Below are 17,640 nucleotides of genomic sequence, written 5' to 3' on the forward strand. Positions count from 1 at the left end.
TAAGGCTCCTTGGCACACTCACTGGCCTGGTACCCCCTTGCGGCCTTATCTCCCAGCACAGAGGGATTGTTTATGTACCTGCTTCCCCCACAACTCTGTGGGGGCTCCCTGAACACAAAGCCTGTCTTATTTATTGCTTATTTCCAAGGCTCTAGTACAAGCGTCAACATATATCCTGCCTAGCCAAACGAAGAAATGGAAGGGACCCTCCCACCACATCACACAGGGGCCCGGAAGACCCAAGGAGACACGCCTTTCCCTGGTCTATTCTGTCTAAAAGGGTTTCTCTCTATGTGATCCCAGAATGGCCAGGAAGCCACTCCCTTTAGTAACCTCACTCCAGGGCAAGCCTGCCCTCTTGCTTTACAAACTACCTTAGTGTAATTGAAACCACAGAACAGGGTCCCAGGGCAGCTGCAGCCATTCAAGGATCATGCTAGAGCCTCCCTCCCACCATTGCCACGGCCTGGGAGGCAGGGTGCGATCTTGTTCCCTCCCAGGGGCTCTTGCTGCAGTGACAGAGAATGAATGACATGCATGGGAACCTGGGCGAGTAAGGCTTTTTTCATACAAGTTGTTTTCCTGCACGATGTATGTGTGGGTCCGTGTACAGAGGTCAGAAGCCAATTTTGTCAAGCCAGTTCTCTCCATCTTTTTCATGGGTTCTGGGAATTGGACTCAGGTCCTCAGGCTTGTGCAATAAGCAGTTTTATCCGCTGAGCGCATCTCACCTGCTCCCTATGTGTGTATGTTTGAAGCCAATCTGATTTACAAAGAGAAGTCAGAGGCTATGGAGGCAGACTGTCCCACGAAACCGAAATAGAATGCTGATCTTCCAGAGGGTCCAGGTTTGAAGTCGAAGTAGTTCACAGCCACCTGTAACTAGCTCCAGGGGATTTGATCCCCTCTTCTGGTCACCTTTGATCTTTACAATGTCTCCCTGTGTAGCCCTGGTCAGCCCGGGACTCAGATCTGCTCGCCCTTGCCTCTGAAGGATCTTGGATCACAGTAACTTTTTTGTGTGAGAATCTTGGCCTGCACATATGTGCACCACATACTGAAAAGAAAATTATACGAATTCTAGGTTTAAAAATATAAAATTAAAAGAGTTAGCCCCAAAAGCCACAAACTCAGGGCTAAGCCCTGCCGCCAGGAATAGCAGGCCATAAAGATAAAGAGAAGGAATGCAGGAACCAGCTCAGGCTATCGAGGACTGACCCATAAACCATCCAAAGACATCTCCCCCCAGCTCACTCAGGGCCATCCTCCAGACCCTGATAAGCCCCTACTTGTGCTTTTCAGCCATTGTGTCCTGCAGAGAGCACTCCAAGAAACCGGGCAGCCCAAGCCTAACCAGAGGTGTTTCAAATACAAATGCTCCATCAATTTTGACAAACTTTTAAAAATAATGAGGACCTGAAGCCCCTACCCTTCTCCTGATTTAGTAGCTCTGTTCCAGGAACCAGGGGGCCATAAAACTTTCTGGCTGGTGCCATAAAACAATCCTGTAACTTGTGGTGCATTCCCCTTGGACATCCCCCATCCCCTGGTGCTCACAGCCTCTGCCTTTAAATACTCTTTTTCCCAGCCTCTCGGGGTCGACACCTCTGTCTCCTGCGTGGGATATGTGTCGGCCCGGAGATCTCTGTAATAGGTCTCCGTAATAAACCTCGCCTTTGCTTATTACATCCAAAATGGTCTCTCTGTGTCTGGGGTCCGCGATTTCCCAAGACTTGAATAAGGATCTCTCTGCGTGGGATTTTTCAATACACCTAATAATGGGATGGAAAGCGTATGCCACAGCAGCAGCTCTAAGATTCTTTTTAAAGATCTGTTTTATTTAGGAGTATACTGTCGCTGTCTTCAGACACACCAGAAGAGGGCATCAGATCCCATTACAGATGGTTGTGAGCCACCATGTGGTGGCTGGGAATTGAACTTAGGACCTCTGGAAGAGCAGTCAGTGCTCTTTTTTTTTTTCTTTTTTCTTTTTTTTGGAGCTGGGGACCGAACCCAGGGCCTTGCGCTTGCTAGGCAAGCGCTCTACCACTGAGCTAAATCCCCAACCCCAGCTCTAAGGTTCTTAAAGCTGGTTTTAGTTGATCCATCTTACTGATCTTTCTTGAGACAGGGTCTCATTTAGACCAGGATGCTCTTGAAATTGCTATGGAGCACAGACTGGCCTTGAACTCAGGATTCTCCTTCCTGTGTGCTGGGTTCACAGGCATGATCTCTGCCAGACCTTTAAAACTCTGCATTAGAAAACTAAAATTGATTTTTTTTTTTTTTTTGGTTCTTTTTTTCGGAGCTGGGGACCGAACCCAGGGCTTGCGCTTCCTAGGCAAGCGCTCTACCACTGAGCCAAATCCCCAACCCCTAAAATTGACTTTTAAAAAGATTTAGTTGCGTGTGTGTGTGTGTGTGTGTGTGTGTGTGTAGACTGCAGAAGCCAGAAGACATCAGATCCCCTGGAGCTGGAGGTACAGGTGTTTGTGACTGCCAGATGTGGGTGCTGGGAACCAAACTCAGATTGAGAAAAAAAGCCATTATCCCCAAAATTGGGTATTCTGAAGCCAGTCTCAGTGTCTGAGGGTGTTTCTTCCAGGAATATGGGTCTCTAGGTTTGCTCCCCAGCATCTTAAGTCAGGGAGTGGGGGTATATAGGACAGAAGATTAAGCCAACCACAGGGCCTTAGCATGGTGCTCATGGTTTTCTTGGTTTTCCCAAGGACAGCACTTCCATGTTTCCTTTGCAGAAGCCAAAGCCTAGAATAGAAACCAGGATGCCTAAAACAGCCACTCTTTTTTACACTGTGGTCTGTCTCTGGTCATCAAACAAGTAGTCACAGGGCCGAGCATGGACCAGGCAGATAGGAGTAAGCCCTCCTCATCCTGAAGCAGTCTAATGGCTGTTGCTAAATAGACCTGAGAAAGATGTATACAATGGTCACCCCTACTGCTTATGTTCCAACAGCACCCCAAGGCAGAATTCCACCACAGATTTCTCCTGGGTAGCAATGTATTTATTAGGCATACATACATAAAGATAGGTGAAGAGTTGCAGCCAAAACCAAGCTCTGCACCAAGAAATGCTAGCTCCCCCAAGGCTGCATATGTGGAGCCCTCTCTCCTCTGCCACCTACACCTTCTAGCCCTAAGACTACATGCTATTAGGGCAGAACTGCATGGCTAGCTGGATACTTGGTTGGACAGTCCTGAGATCTTCCCTACCACCTGTGGCTGAAGGTAGTTAACAGCCCTAACTGTGATCTTTCAAAGGTTGGTGGACCAAGACTCTTGAACATGGTAGGCTTAGCTAGGAAGGAAGTCCTGTACAGTACAGGCAAAGGGAGTTGACACTGTATGCTCAGGACATTATGAGAATACAGAAATGGGAGGATGAATTGGGAGGTGGGAGAGGCTTAAACAACTTTGTCAGGGAGGCTACCTGGTGTTTAGCCACATGTGGGTCCGGACCTGAAGGGTGAATTATGTAAAGCCTGGAGTAATTAGTGACATCAGAATACACAAAGGAGGTGGGAGGGCAGAGAAGACAGCATCTTGCTGGCTAGATCAAGCTGGCCTCAAAAGGCCTCAATGTCAGGTAGCAGGGCTATAAAAAGCAGGGGGTGACTGTTACCAGAGTAGAACATCACCACCTGCAGGAGATTCTGCTTTTTTGCCGAGTTGGTAAATTGGCCTGAGTGCCACCATCTCTCCTTATGGAGTTGATGCGATGACTGTTTCTGCAGGCATGCTTCTCTTCTCTTCAGATGGCACTTCCCCGTGTTATCCGGCCCCTTGCCCAGCTTTCCTAGTGTCTGGATCTAGAGACAAGGACTTGCCATGTCCAACTCTTTTGCGCTGCTCTGGTTTTGCTAGTGTTTCACGACACTATGTAGCCCAGGCTGACTTATGACTTAGAACCCTCCTGCTTTAGCTTTTCCAGGGCTAGAGTGCTGCTGGGGTTTCAAGGGTGCACACTTTACTCCATCTGGTTTTTGTTTGAGACAGGATCAGGACTGAAACTTCCTATGTAGCTACCAGTCCTGGGGTTAAAGGAACCCACCACCTTCATACCTGGTTCGCATTAAAAAAAAAAAAAAAAAGCACAAGGACAGAGTTAGAGACTAGAGAAACACAGGGTTACACCCCTAACCACCAATCCCTCCCCTTTTTAAAAAGTATTATTTAATGTATATGAACACACCGTAGCTGTCTTCACACACACCAGAAGGCGGCATCGGATCCCATTAGATGGTTGTGAGCCACCACATGGTTGCTAGGATGAACTCAGGACCTCTGGAAGAGCAGTCAGTGCTCTTAAGCACTGAACCATCTCTCCAGCCCACTAATCCCCTTCAAACTTTCCTTTTAAAAGCAGATTTCTTGTGGCCCTGCTGACCTCCTAAACTAGTGATCCTTCTTTATCAGTCTCCCAAGTACTAGGGTTACAGCTGTAAGCCAAGAGGCCCAGCTGCTATGCTTTTATTTTGATAAGGTCTCATGTAGGCAAGGATTCCTGATTCTCCTGCCTCCACCTCCCCAAGTGCACACCACTACCACCCTTAAAGATTTTAAGAGGCATGATGGTGCACTTTTAATTCCAGCACTCACGAAGCAGATGGATCTGAGTTCTTGGCCTGCCAGGGTTATAGCAAGACTATCCCCACCAGCCCCCAAGACATACAAGATGGACACACCTGGGATCAAGGGTCAGGTGTTTGAGGACAGACTAGATAAGATCCTCCAGTTCTTACTAGTTTATACTGCTGATCACCATTTTTCCTGACCTCCTAACATTCCACCTCCAAACTACTGGCAGCCAGTATCATCACTGTCACAGACCTCAGTGGCTATCCCAGTCCAGCAGCAGGTGGCAAACTTGTCCTCCTTTCAAGATACCTTAAATGGTGATAGCTTCCTTAGGAGGCCACAAGTGGGTGGAGCTAGTAGCCTAATTGTGGCAGGGAGCCCGTCCAAGACTTGCAGAAGCGTCTCCTAAGCTGTGTAGTCTTCACAACTTTACAACTGCCCAGAGCCAGCTCTGCCCTACCAGCACTCCTCCAAAAGCTACGATTATGCAAGAGCAATTTGTGAACAGGTTGCTAACGGGAAAAGGTTCGATTTGCACGTCATCTGGCCTCTAGGCAGAGAGAGAAAACATTCCAGGACCCTTAGAGCGCAGAGAACGAGACTGGTTGGAAGCAGCAGAGCACTGTGCAGACTAGGACCCAGGCATCTACCACGTGCAGGGCCTACGTCACCACTCCGCTCCTGGGTCGGCAACTGAGCCAGAGCCCCCAGAAGATTCTAGACCAGCTTCATGCCCCCTAAAGTGTCCAAGTAGATCTTCGGCCCCTGCGAGCGTGTTCGGCAGGGGCGTACGTATAGATTCATTCCTTCCCACCTACATTTCAAGAAGAGCAAAGCTGCTTTTCCTCCTCTTGAGGACCACAAGGGACACAGAGAAGGACCGGAAAATGGGGAGTTGGGGAGGGGGAGGGAGAAAGCAATCACGGTCTGGGGAACCAGCCAACATTGCCACACTCAAGATGGCGGCGCGGCCGTGGCGAGGTCCTTCAGAGGCGGTACCAACGCATGCGCAGCGCAGAGTCCCGGCCCGGGACACAAGATGGCGGCAGCGGCGCTGGGGAGGGCGAGGCGGAGGCGGCAAAACGGGCGGTCGAGCAGAACGTGTGGCCGCATCCCCTCGAGTCCGCTTCGAGCAGGTAAGAGCCCCAGGAAGCCATGGTCCTGCTGCGAGCCGCGCCAGGGTCTGGGAGTCCGAAGCAGGATGGCGGAGGCCCCTCCGGCGCTTCCCGCTCGGGGCTGCCGCTCGCCCGGTCTCCTTCGTCGCCGCCATCTTAGACCCGCGGGTGGGCAGCAGGGCCGCTGGCTGGGGTGAGTGTAGTGGGCCCAGAGAGCCCGGGTGGAGCGGCCTCTAGGGTCCCTTCGCTGCTGCCGCTGCCGCCGTCGCCACCGCCTTTGTGCCGGGCTCCGACTCTGAGTCGCCTCAGCCCGGGGGCGGGAGCGCGCGGCAGGGCGGGGGGCGGAGCCCGGGAGATGGGCCGGCGCGCGCGCGCGCCAAACATCCCGCCCCCGCTGGGGTTGGGGGAGGGGTACGCGGGAGCGCGCTGGGGAGGTAGGTCCCGACTGCGCGCGTGCGCACTTCGCACGTCCTGTGGCCCCGCCCACCAGACCCGGAGCATTATGATTGGTACAGTGGGAAGCGCTCCCGCCCCATATTCCTCCAATCCGGGAATCGGATGCATTCTCTCGCCTGAGTTCCGCTGGTTGCGCAGATACTCTTGTTTGTTCGTAGGCTACTCTGCGTTTCTCAGACTTTGGTATGCGTGGGGGTCCGGAAGACACAGCCTTAGTGAATACATTAATCAATTGGGAGCAGCAGCGAGAGTGCACAGAACGCTAGACTACGGCGCAGGGGTCAAATGGTTCTGCCGCAAAAGTCGTGATGGCAGTACGGCCTTGAACTTGGGTCTGGCTAGCTTTATTTAGAACTGGTGTTTTAGCCAGAGACCTGCTGCACCCATCTATGCGAATTTATCTTATTTAAGAGACAGGGTCTCGGGGTTCGGGATTTAGCTCAGTGGCAGAGCACTTGCCTAGCAAGCACAAGGCCCTGGGTTCAGTCCCCAGCTCCGGAAAAAAAAAAAAAAAAAAAAAAAGAGACAGGGTCTCTGTGTTACACCTCCTGGCTATCCTGTAATTCACTATGTGGACCAGGTTGCCCTCACAGAAATCCTGCGTCTTGAGTGCTGGGATAAAAGGTGTCCGGTACTACACCGGACTCTGATGTGTGTGTATGTGGTGCTGGGGGTATAACCCTAGGTCTCACATATGCTGGGCAGTCAGTGTACAAAGCAGCTTCACTGTGAGCACTTAAATTCTAAGTTGATAACATTTTCAAGTAGCGTAAAGTGAAAAAAATTGTCATCTTGTCTCCCAGCCCCTCCTGGAGTGCGTTTAAAAAGTACAAAATCTTATCGAGCGTGATGGCACAGATCTGAAATTCTAACAGTTAGAGATGCTGACAGGATGATTGAGTTTAAGACCAGTGTCAGCTATGTGAGACCCTGCCCTAAAGTTACAAATTCTTTGGTAGCTCCACCCTTCAAGCTTCTGACTGCTCACAGGTGTCATGGCGTTCAGCTGGTTTGGGATTGCAGTAGTGTCCTGTTTAGGTGGCACTGGGCCAGCCTGCTTCTGCCTTCTCTAACAAATGCATCTACCAGGTGCACCCTTCACGTTTTCTGGGACACACATTTTTCAATAAAGGTGGATGAGATGTGTTATATGTGTTTGCATGTTTTTATTTTTTCCAAGACATTCAAAGAAGTGTGTCTCACTAATTGTGGGTGGCCTAAGATATTGCCCCAGACTTTCCATATGTGTCCTTTGTTTCCATTGCTTTGGTGTAGACACTTTGATTGGCACAGCTGGCTGTGCAGTGTATGGGGGCTCTGTTGTGCAAGATGAAAACATGATTCCCATTGGCATGTGTCTATATTCTACCTCATGGGAAGGCTGATCTAGGCAACACAGGCAGAGCCAATTCAAAAAGAAAGCTGATCTTGGTGGCTTTCACCGTAATCCTAACACTTGGGAGGTCGAAGAAGACATTGGGATTCAGGATCATACTCAACTACAAAGTGAGTTTGAAGCCAACTTGGACTATTTGAGTTCTCATCTCAACCCAAGAACTGGAAAAAGAAAAAAGAGAAAAGAAAGTCAACCTCAGACTCCCAGGTGGGGTTGCCTATTGGAACCCTTACTACTTAAGCAATCTCAGACCTGGCCTTCATAGCCAGTAAAGCAAGTTTTGTCTCCTAGTCCGGGTGGGGTGAGCTGTAATCTCAGTAGTCCCAGAGACCAAAGCAGGAGGATCATATATTTAAGTATTCAAGGCCTTCTTGAACTGTGGATTAAGTTCAAGGACAATCTTGTCCATTTTTTTAAGACCCTGTCTCAAAAGTTAGAGGTCTGGGTCAGTGGCAGAAAGTTCATGTAGCATGAACAAGGACCTAGAACCTCATATACATGTGTTAAGCTATGCATAATGGTCTCAATCAAGAGCCGGTGATAGAGTACACGGAAGAGCACTTACCTGTCATGTATAAGACTCTGAGTTCTATCTTTAGTGCTACAAAAACAAACCAATCAACTTCGAGGTGCTAGGAAAGCATTAAACCAAGTTTAGGGTTCTGTTGATGAACCAGGTCCAGGGCCTAGGCATGCAAGCTTTGTTGGTTGGACGTTCAAATACATTAAACAAACAAAAAAAAAAAAAGCCAGGGATGTTGGCATACACCTTTGAGGCCAGCACTCTGGAGGTAGAGGCAAGTGAATCTCTGAGTTCAAGGCCAGCCTGGTCTACAGAGTGAGTTCCAGGACAGCCAGGCTATATAGAGAAACCCGTCTCAGAACCAAAGAACCTCCACCACCATAAAAAGGGGGGGATGTTTGTCTCAGCATATTTATTTAGACAGGGTCTCATTCAGGCTGATCTTCAACTCTAAGAAGCACAACTTTGATTCATTGAGCCTCTAGACCTTCCCAGTGTGGCCTTGTCCCTCTGCTGTTGTTCCTGCCTCGCAAGGTTTCATATCATAGGCCAATGACTTTTTTTTTTTTCTATTTGCTCTCCAGCTGCTGATTCACGGAGTCCCCTGGGTCCTTGTCAACTGAACTGCTGACCAGCCCACCCACTTCTGCTGCGCCTTCCTGTGGGCCTCCCCCCTCTTCTGTGGGACCCCGTGACGTGGGTTCAATCAGCCAGAGAAGAAAACACTCTCATGCTAGTATCGCAGACCCCAGAGGGTGAGAGAAAAGGGGACTTTATTCAGCCTTGAAACCCATGGGCTCAGCCCCTCAAGAAGCCATTCCAAACCTTTCTGTGATCAAGGCTCTTGTGTTACATGTCCTGTTGCCCTGTGATTTTTATCTGCCAAACTGTACAGATAAAGTAACTATTTGATTTTTCCATTTCCAAATTAACAGGCGTCTTTGAGTGTTAAATAAAATAAACGTTCTATGATTCCTATGATGTCGTTAACCAGTCAGGACTCCTGATCAGCTCAAAGAAAGTCTTTGAATCAGCCTTTGTGGTCTTACTGTGGGGGAAGGTTTCTCATGGGTTTTGTAACATATTAAAAACAACAAACTCCCCAGTCTAATCTCAGGTGTCCCCAGGGGTGTAATAGATCCAGACTAGGATGGGCCTGGCCTTTGGGGCCTGTCCCAGGTGTGCACAGGGGTAGCAGAGAATAGAAAGCTGAAGAAACTGGCTTTGTTGCTGCATTAAGAGTCAGTGTTTGCCTGGGGCTTCTGAAGGACTGAACCAGATGATACTCTTTAGTTACACTGCTTCCTTTAGCAAGAGACTGCAACCAGTTAGAGTCCATGCTTCCTCTTCAGCTGGGCTGGTCCACTGAGACTTTACCTAGTGGGAACAGTAAAACCATTATCCCAAGGAAGGCACTGGTCCTCGTAGGAATGACTTCTCTCTTGTTGGCTGCTCTGGTGCTCTTTAAATATATGCAAGATTAGTAGAGCTCCTCTTGGGCCCAGGTGGCATTCTTAGCCTTGGAGACCAATGCCCTGGACCCAGTCTACTGAGAGTTCCACTGTCGGGTCTAGCCATCTAGAACTACAATGCATTTTCCATGGCATTAGAAGAGCTTTGCCCATCAAACCTGGGCATGGAGCAGGGGAGAGGGAGGGTGGGGGGAAAGGCTTCCTGGAGAACATGAGCCCAAGGGCAAGCTAGGCAATTAGAAGGATATACAGTGGGTGCTCCATTGTACAACAGAGGGGACAACAACTTTAATCTCAGTGCATCTGTGGCGTCAGCTGGCCGCTGTCCAGGGCAAGACTGTTGGACTTCTCCAATCTCTAGATAAGTCACCAGAGCCCTAGGTTGTAATTGGTGGGTGGGATGGAGCTGACACTCTTGGTCCTGTGCGGCAGGTCCCGAGTGGGTGCTGAGATGGCCAATGAGAATCACGGCAGCCCCCGGGAAGAAGCATCCCTTCTAAGTCACTCTCCAGGCACCTCCAATCAGAACCAGCCCTGTTCTCCAAAGCCAGTTCGCCTGGTACAGGACCTCCCAGGTACTGGGGGCAGTGGTGTGGGCTGGCAAGATAGCAGGAGTGTTGTGCACAGCCCTGACTGTCTGGGTTGTACTTTTGTTTGCAGAGGAACTGGTACATGCAGGCTGGGAGAAGTGCTGGAGCCGAAGGGAGAGCCGTCCCTACTACTTCAACCGATTCACCAACCAGTCCCTGTGGGAGATGCCTGTGCTGGGTCAGCACGATGTGCTTGTGAGTGCCAGTTTGGGGCAAGGGTCTCAGGGCAGGTCTCTCTCCTTCTACAAATGCTATCCTGAACAACTAGGCATCTAGCCGTGCGCTGATACCTATAGATAAAACATAAAGCAAGTCAGTCTGCCCTCAGACTGGAGAGAGTGACAAGTGTCAGATTACTAGTGTAGCACTCTGAACCCAGAACACATTGCAAATGAGATGAGCAAGGCTGACTCGCTCCCTTCCTGTTTTTATGATATGCTTGCTCTGTGGTGGACAGCAGGATTCCAGTTGTATTGAGCCAGGCATGGTGCCTACCTTTAATCCTAGAACTTGAGAGGCAGACGAGAGGCAGGTAGATCTTTATGAGTTCTAGGCCAGCTTGATCTTCAAAGTGAGTCTAGGACAGCCAGGGCTACACAGACAATCCTGTTTTTAAAAAACTAAAAAATAAAAATATGGTATTGAAACTCATTGGGGATCCTGATCTGGGGAAGAAGGAAGAGTTCCTCTGAGAATCAGGGTTTAAAGTAAAGCTAAGTGGGAAAGGAAGGGTGTTATAGAGTGTTAGTTACCATAGGGTCAGGCAGCCACCCGAGCTCCTAGACCCCCTCAGTTGGAGCAGGCCTTATTACCCATCAGGCAGGGACCTCTCCAGTCCGCAGGTGAAGACACAGGTTCAAAGTAACCAGGCCAAGGCCACATGGCTGCTTATAGGCAGAGGGGCATGTGCAGGATTCTTGATGTCACTTAAGGAGGCCCACACAAAGCCTTGACTTTTTTGACTTCTCTTGATTCCTGGTTTCAGTTTTGTTCTTAAAGCACCAATCCAAGGTCAGACATCATAGCACTGACTTGTGTCATAATGTCAGTGGTGAGGTAGGGTTAACTTGGCCTTTCTGAAGGTCAGGGAACCAGGAAGTAGGTAGTTCACCCCTGGCTGCAGTTGGAGGTAGCAGGCAGGGGAGGAGCCCATGCTGGGTTCTTTATTACATTCCAGACCTCTGGCTTCCTTGAGTCAGTGCAGGGTGGGAAGGCATGAAAGTCGGACAAAACTACAGCCCTGTTTACATTTCTGCTGGTTTCCCTCCTGTAGTCGGACCCTTTGGGGCTAAATGCAACCCCACTGCCCCAAGACTCAACCTTAGTGGAAACTCCCCCAGTAGAGAACAAGCCCAGAAAGCGACAGCTCTCAGAAGAGCAGCCAAGTGGCAATGGAGTGAAGAAGCCCAAGGTGAGTATCTGGAGCTTCCAGGACCTGGCTTAAGTGGTTACCTTGGGCATGTGGCTAGCAGGTCCCTGCAAAGGCTGTGTCAGGAGGGATTCCCAAGTGCAGCTGCTGGACATGATGCTGGGTCTGGCTGCTGAGCCTTCTGACTTGATGCCTTTTGGATTCTTTTCCTTCAGATTGAAATACCTGTGACACCCACAAGCCAGTCGGTGCCCAGTTCCCCCAGCATCCCAGGAACCCCAATACTAAAGATTTGGGGTGCATCCACTGAAGATAAACAAGCAGCTCTCCTCCGACCCACTGAGTGAGTCTTCGCTGGTTGGCTTGGATACCTCCATTGTTGATGAGTGGACTGTTCAGGGCTGTGGTGGGGTGGTTGTGGTGGACAGGCCTTCATCACAACTTCTGTCTGTGCCCCTAGGGTGTACTGGGACCTGGACATCCAGACCAATGCTGTCATCAAGCACAGGGGTCCTTCTGAGGTCCTGCCCCCACACCCTGAGGTTGAGCTGCTCCGCTCTCAGCTCATCTTGAAGCTGCGCCAGCACTACCGGGAACTGTGCCAGCAGCGGGAGGGTGAGAGCTCTGCAGCCTCGCCGTAGATTTACCACTTGGGCTCATGTGGGAAGGGGCCTGGTGGCTCTCAGTGCACTGTGGGGAAACAGAGCTGTTGGGCCCCGGCTCTGTGATGCTGAGTGTGCTGCTCAACCTCTTTGCAGTTTCCATACCTGAAACTGGGAAAAGGCTTAGCAAAAGCTTGGAGCCCACACCTCCTAGCTCAGGAGGCTCAGGGGATTTTGAATTCCAAAGTGCTGTGCCCATTCTGTCTTGGTGGACTTCGTTAACTACTCCAGGTCCTTAACAGCTCTTGTCCCATAGGCATTGAGCCACCCCGGGAATCTTTCAACCGCTGGATGCTAGAGCGCAAAGTGGTGGACAAAGGCTGTGATCCTCTGTTGCCAAGCAACTGTGAACCAGTTGTGTCTCCGTCCATGTTTCGTGAAATTATGAATGACATTCCCATCAGGTACAGCTCTACAGCTCGGCTGCTTGGTCCTCGTACAAGTCACCGGTAGTAGGGTTCTAACTCTTGCCTATTTTCTAAAACCAGGTTATCTCGAATCAAGTTCCGGGAGGAAGCCAAACGCCTGCTCTTTAAATATGCAGAAGCTGCCAGGCGGCTCATTGAGTCCAGGTTTGGCTTTTTCTGCCCCACACAATGAAAATGGTGTGTGCGTGTGCGTGTGCGTGTGTGTGTGCTCGCGCATTTGCCTAATGCTCACACAGGTGTGTCAATGCTTAAGACAGATGGGACGTAAGCTTAGAGGCTAGTGTCTGAGATGGTAGTCTTATCGGGACAAGGAACAAGACACCTAACAGCTGAGCCCCACACAAAACACAGTGTTCTCTTGCTATCAACCTGCAGGAGTGCATCCCCTGACAGCAGAAAAGTGGTCAAGTGGAATGTGGAGGACACCTTTAGCTGGCTGCGGAAGGAGCACTCAGCCTCGAAGGAGGACTACATGGTGAGAGGGCCCAGGGAGAGGTCAGTTGATAGGCACTGTTTGTGAGGTGGCTGGCTTCCACAACAGCCTGGGCTGTAGTGTGGCAGACCTGATGCACACCAGTCCCCAGAATCATAACTACAGAGATGATTAAGGCCTGCGGTTTTCTCCCAAAGAACAATTCCATTAACATTGTTTCTGTAATCTGAAGCTCAGACACATAGATGCTGTCTTCCAACCTGATGAATTACCAACACACCACTTCAGTGTATCTTTGTGAAGAGATCTACCTTTCCTTGTGCATGTCCATATCACAATTAAAAGTACCTTTAGTCCCCAGATCCAGGAAAAAAAAAAGTACCTTTAGGGGGCTGGAGAGATGGCTCAGCAGTTAAGAGCACTGGCTGCTCTCTGTTGACTGGGGTCCAATTCCAGCACCTACATGCTGCTTACAACTGTTAACTCCTATTACAAGGGACCTGATGCCCTCTTCTGGCATGAATGAAGGTAAACACATACATACACAAATAAAATAAATATTATAAAACAGCTGGCCACCTTCAGATTCGATCCCTCCTCAGTGTATCCACAGCCATCATGTTCTCTGGCTATGTCTGCCACTCAACCATCTCCATCAACTCGCAGTGGGCTTTCTTCTCAGTACTGTTTTTCACAAGAGACAAATATCATAGATCACATCAGCAAGTGTACCTGACTCACTATCCAGAGTCACTCATCGTCACACGGCAGATCATGGGGGAATCTCTAAGTACTAAAAAGCAAAACCTTTTAAATGTGGACCAACAGGCTCCCTGTGCTTTGACGGCCCTCCCAGCAAACACCCAGTGCTGTAAGGTGGAGCTCGCCTGGGCTGCCGCTTTCTGCCGTCTTGGGTTCTGCCAATGTAGTGGCAACAAAAACTGTTTACATGACGGGCTTGGTGAGTGGAGGGGGATGACACTCCTATTCACAATGTCCTATTTGCTAGTTTGAATTACCTTGATAGGAACAAGATTCAGAGAAGCCAAGGGATCTGTCCAAGCAACATGGCTAGTAAACAGTAGAGCCACTTTCAAAACTGGGACATCTGGGATTCAATAGCCCCACAAGAGCTCCACCTGCCAGCCCCACCGAGGTGCTTTTGTCATCAGTGTCCTGATGAGGGCTTTTCTTCAGGACCGCCTGGAGCACCTGCGGAGGCAGTGTGGGCCCCATGTCTCTGCTGCAGCCAAGGACTCTGTGGAGGGCATCTGCAGCAAGATCTACCACATCTCCCTGGAATATGTTAAACGGATCCGAGAGAAGCACCTTGCCATCCTCAAGGAGAACAACATCCCAGGTAGGGTGGCATGGCGAGCAGACTCATCTACTGTCCTAGGCCCTGACGGAGCGCACAAGGCTGTGCCTCAAAGCAGTGACTGGATGGACTTGGGGTAATCTGATTTCTGAAGAGCATTGGGTAGGGCCTGCTGTGTCCCGACCCTGGGGAGTCAGTGCTCACTGAGGAAATGATGTGATGTGAACAGAGAAGCTGGAAGCTGACCTGGATTCCTGTCCCTTAACCTGTTTTCCCAGACCCAAGTGTAATAGTAACTTGCTGTGGCAACGTAAGTGTCCACGCAAACTATCACGCTAACACCTAGCCAGACGAAGGCTGCCTTTCTCATACTTGTGATTTGCCTGGCAGCACTTTTTTTTTTTCCGGGGCTGGGGACCGAACCCAGGGCCTTGCGGTTGCTAGGCAAGCACTCTACCACTGAGCTAAATCCCCAACCCCCTGGCAGCACTTCTTAATGGCATGGTTTCCTTTGTTATGGAAACGGAGTCTCATCTCATAAGCACTGCACAGTGGGTGTGGAGGCTGTCCACTGTGGACAGTCTTTCACTGTCCTCCCTATCCACAGAGGAAGTAGAGGCCTCAGAGTTGGAGCCCCGCCTGGTATACTGCTACCCAGTGCGCCTGGCCGTGTCTGCACCCCCCATGCCTAGTGTGGAGATGCACATGGAGAACAGTGTAGTCTGCATCCGCTACAAGGGAGAGATGGTCAAGGTCAGCCGCAGCTACTTCAGCAAACTGGTAAGAACTGGGGAGGCCCTTGATGGCCTGAGTGGAGGCTTGGGATCTTCGCTGAGCAGAGTCCTCATCAGCTGGCCACTGTAAGGTCATGAAGCCACTGGGGAATCCCTCCTTCTGTCTGTCTACAGTGGCTCCTCTACCGCTACAGCTGTGTGGATGACTCTGCCTTTGAGAGGTTCCTGCCTAGAGTCTGGTGTCTTCTCCGTCGATATCAGGTACAGAGCTGGGACAACGGAGCCCCTGGAAGGGAGCAGGGAGACTGAAGCCTCACACTGACTAAGGCTAATTTGCAGATGATGTTTGGTGTGGGCCTCTATGAGGGGACTGGCCTGCAGGGGTCACTGCCAGTGCACGTCTTTGAGGCCCTCCACAGACTCTTTGGTGTCAGTTTCGAGTGCTTCGCCTCACCCCTCAACTGCTACTTCCGCCAGTACTGTTCTGCCTTCCCTGACACAGATGGCTACTTTGGCTCCCGCGGGTGAGATCCAGGAGTTCCTGGGCCCCTTCTACCCAGAAAGATGTCTCCTACGGCACAGTTCCCCCCGTACTAGCTGCTTCTTAATGCTTAGAACTTAGGCACTTTGGGAGGCAGCTCCCAGGTTACCATTTACCAGCCAGTGACCTCTGACCTCTGACATGCTATGTAAACACTGGGAGCCTCCAGGTTGTGGCTCCTTGGGCAGACATGTAACAGACACGCAACATGTAACTGCCTAAGCTGGCCTGTGGCTTAGGTTTGGAATAGGAATCCTGGGCTCCAGGGAGTAAAACAGACCTCAGAGATAGCAGGTGAGGAGGGTGGATGTCCAGGAGGAAGAAAGCTTGGAGGAAGGAGAGGCTCAGGCTCGGGCGGCTGGGAAAGCCCTGGGTGTGGCTTCTGCTGGGGTGGCTTGAGACTATTTCCTCAACTTAGTAGACACAGGCACGCACACCCAGCACACCCAGAGCTTAGCCTCCGTTCCAAGTTTAGTTATCTGAGGGCAAGGTCATTTCCTTGTCCCAGCACAATTAAAAGAGAATGTTGGCCTCTGGTCCAACTGTCACCATTTCTTTGTGAGATCGCCCACACTGTGGCTGCTTAGGGATGGGGACATCATTTATGTCTGTGTGAAGGACTAGGTTTTGGTGGGGCTACAGTGCTCACCTTTCTTTAGGCCCTGCCTGGACTTCACCCCGCTGAGTGGTTCCTTTGAGGCCAACCCTCCGTTCTGCGAGGAGCTCATGGATGCTATGGTCTCTCACTTCGAGGTGGGTGTGCTGCCAGCTGATGGGGCAGGCAACATTGCAAGCCTCCTGGGGGCAGTACCTCATGTCCACCCCATACTGTCCCTCCCACAGAAACTGCTGGAGAGCTCACCAGAACCCCTGTCCTTCATTGTGTTCATCCCGGAGTGGCGGGAGCCCCCAACACCAGCGCTCACCCGAATGGAGCAGAGCCGCTTCAAACGCCACCAGCTGGTCTTGTCTGCCTTTGAGCACGAGTACCGCAGTGGCTCCCAGCACATCTGCAAGAAGTAGGTGCCCGGGGCAATGGGGAGGAAGCCAGGTCTGATGGCAGGCTGGGTGAGCAGGCCCTGGTCCGTGCCCTGCCCTGAACAGCTGCCTTTGCCCACAGGGAGGAAATGCACTACAAGGCCGTCCACAACACGGCAGTGCTCTTCTTGCAGAATGACCCCGGGTTCGCCAAGTGGGGGCCGACGCCAGAGCGGCTGCAGGAGCTCACCGCTGCTTATAAGCAGTCGGGCCGCAGCCATGGCTCCAGCTCTTCCTCCTCCTCCTCCTCCTCAGAGGCCAAGGACCGGGACTCCGGCCGGGAGCAGGGCCCTAGTCGAGAGCCTCACCCCACCTAACATATCCTGCGGGGAAGGAGGAACTCCAGGGGTGCTGTTACAGACTGCTGGGACTCAGTCCTCAGGGCTGGAGGGCCCTGGGGTGGCAGCAGGACTTGAGCTGCCAGGGACATAGGAATATTATGGCTCTGCCAGGGCTCCCCCTTCCTGCTCCCACCCTTTCAGATTCACCAAGTCCCTTGTAAATAGGCCCGTGCCTCCCCAGCCCCATACTGACCCTGTTGCTGCCTTGTTTCATTTGTAAAAGGAAATACAGAAACTCCCCAAGAGTGTGTGAGGGTCTTGGGGTGGTTGCCTCGGTGACCATTCCCTAGGTGCCCTTTATTAAGGTCCCAGGCCTTCACACCCATCCACAGGTCCTTGTGGTACTGAACCCCTAGAGGCATCTACCTGAGCTCAGGAGGTTGGAAGAGACATCCAATTCCTGCCTAAACCAGACTTACGGGCTGCTAAATGTTTTCCATGAGGTTAGGAGAAGCGTTGCTTTAGAAGGGCTTCAGGGTATGTAGTACCTGCCCTCTGAGACCCTGGGGACAGGGAGCCATGGAGGAAGCAGCGTTCTTACTAGCTCAGCTCTCTCCTGAGATGGGGCTGGTTTGGCCATACTGCAACCACTGTGCAGAGAAGGCAGGGTCAGCTGGCTGGAGCCAGG

At 51.1% G+C, this 17,640-nt stretch overlaps 1 protein-coding gene and 1 long non-coding RNA gene across 3 annotated transcripts; one reads left to right on the forward strand and one right to left on the reverse strand.

The window, feature by feature from the left end:
• Positions 1-4,408: 4,408 nt before the first annotated feature.
• On the forward strand, positions 4,409-17,336 carry Pcif1 (phosphorylated CTD interacting factor 1). Of its 2 annotated transcripts, NM_001108605.1 has the most exons (17): positions 4,409-5,732; positions 8,671-8,841; positions 9,991-10,133; positions 10,219-10,343; positions 11,422-11,559; positions 11,733-11,860; positions 11,978-12,132; positions 12,436-12,583; positions 12,668-12,751; positions 12,983-13,082; positions 14,238-14,400; positions 14,966-15,138; positions 15,267-15,353; positions 15,432-15,616; positions 16,293-16,386; positions 16,477-16,652; positions 16,754-17,336. In NM_001108605.1, exons 3-17 carry the CDS (start codon positions 10,010-10,012, stop codon positions 16,986-16,988), a joined length of 2,115 nt encoding a protein of 704 aa, NP_001102075.1. In that variant the 5' UTR covers positions 4,409-5,732; positions 8,671-8,841; positions 9,991-10,009; the 3' UTR covers positions 16,989-17,336. The 2 variants fall into 2 exon arrangements, with proteins under 2 accessions (NP_001102075.1, XP_087509596.1); XM_087653470.1 differs by lacking the exons at positions 4,409-5,732; positions 8,671-8,841 and having other exon boundaries at positions 9,944-10,133; positions 16,754-17,257.
• LOC147995804 (uncharacterized) lies at positions 8,843-11,129 on the reverse strand. The gene is made up of 2 exons (XR_015684817.1): positions 10,901-11,129; positions 8,843-9,463 (listed from the first exon to the last, which is right to left on the reverse strand). It is a non-coding gene; the product is annotated as an uncharacterized LOC147995804 (long non-coding RNA).
• Positions 17,337-17,640: the final 304 nt, after the last annotated feature.

Source organism: Rattus norvegicus, chromosome 3 (assembly GCF_021556685.1).
Source record: "Rattus norvegicus strain SHRSP/BbbUtx chromosome 3, alternate assembly SHRSP_T2T, whole genome shotgun sequence".
NCBI lineage: Eukaryota > Metazoa > Chordata > Mammalia > Rodentia > Muridae > Rattus > Rattus norvegicus.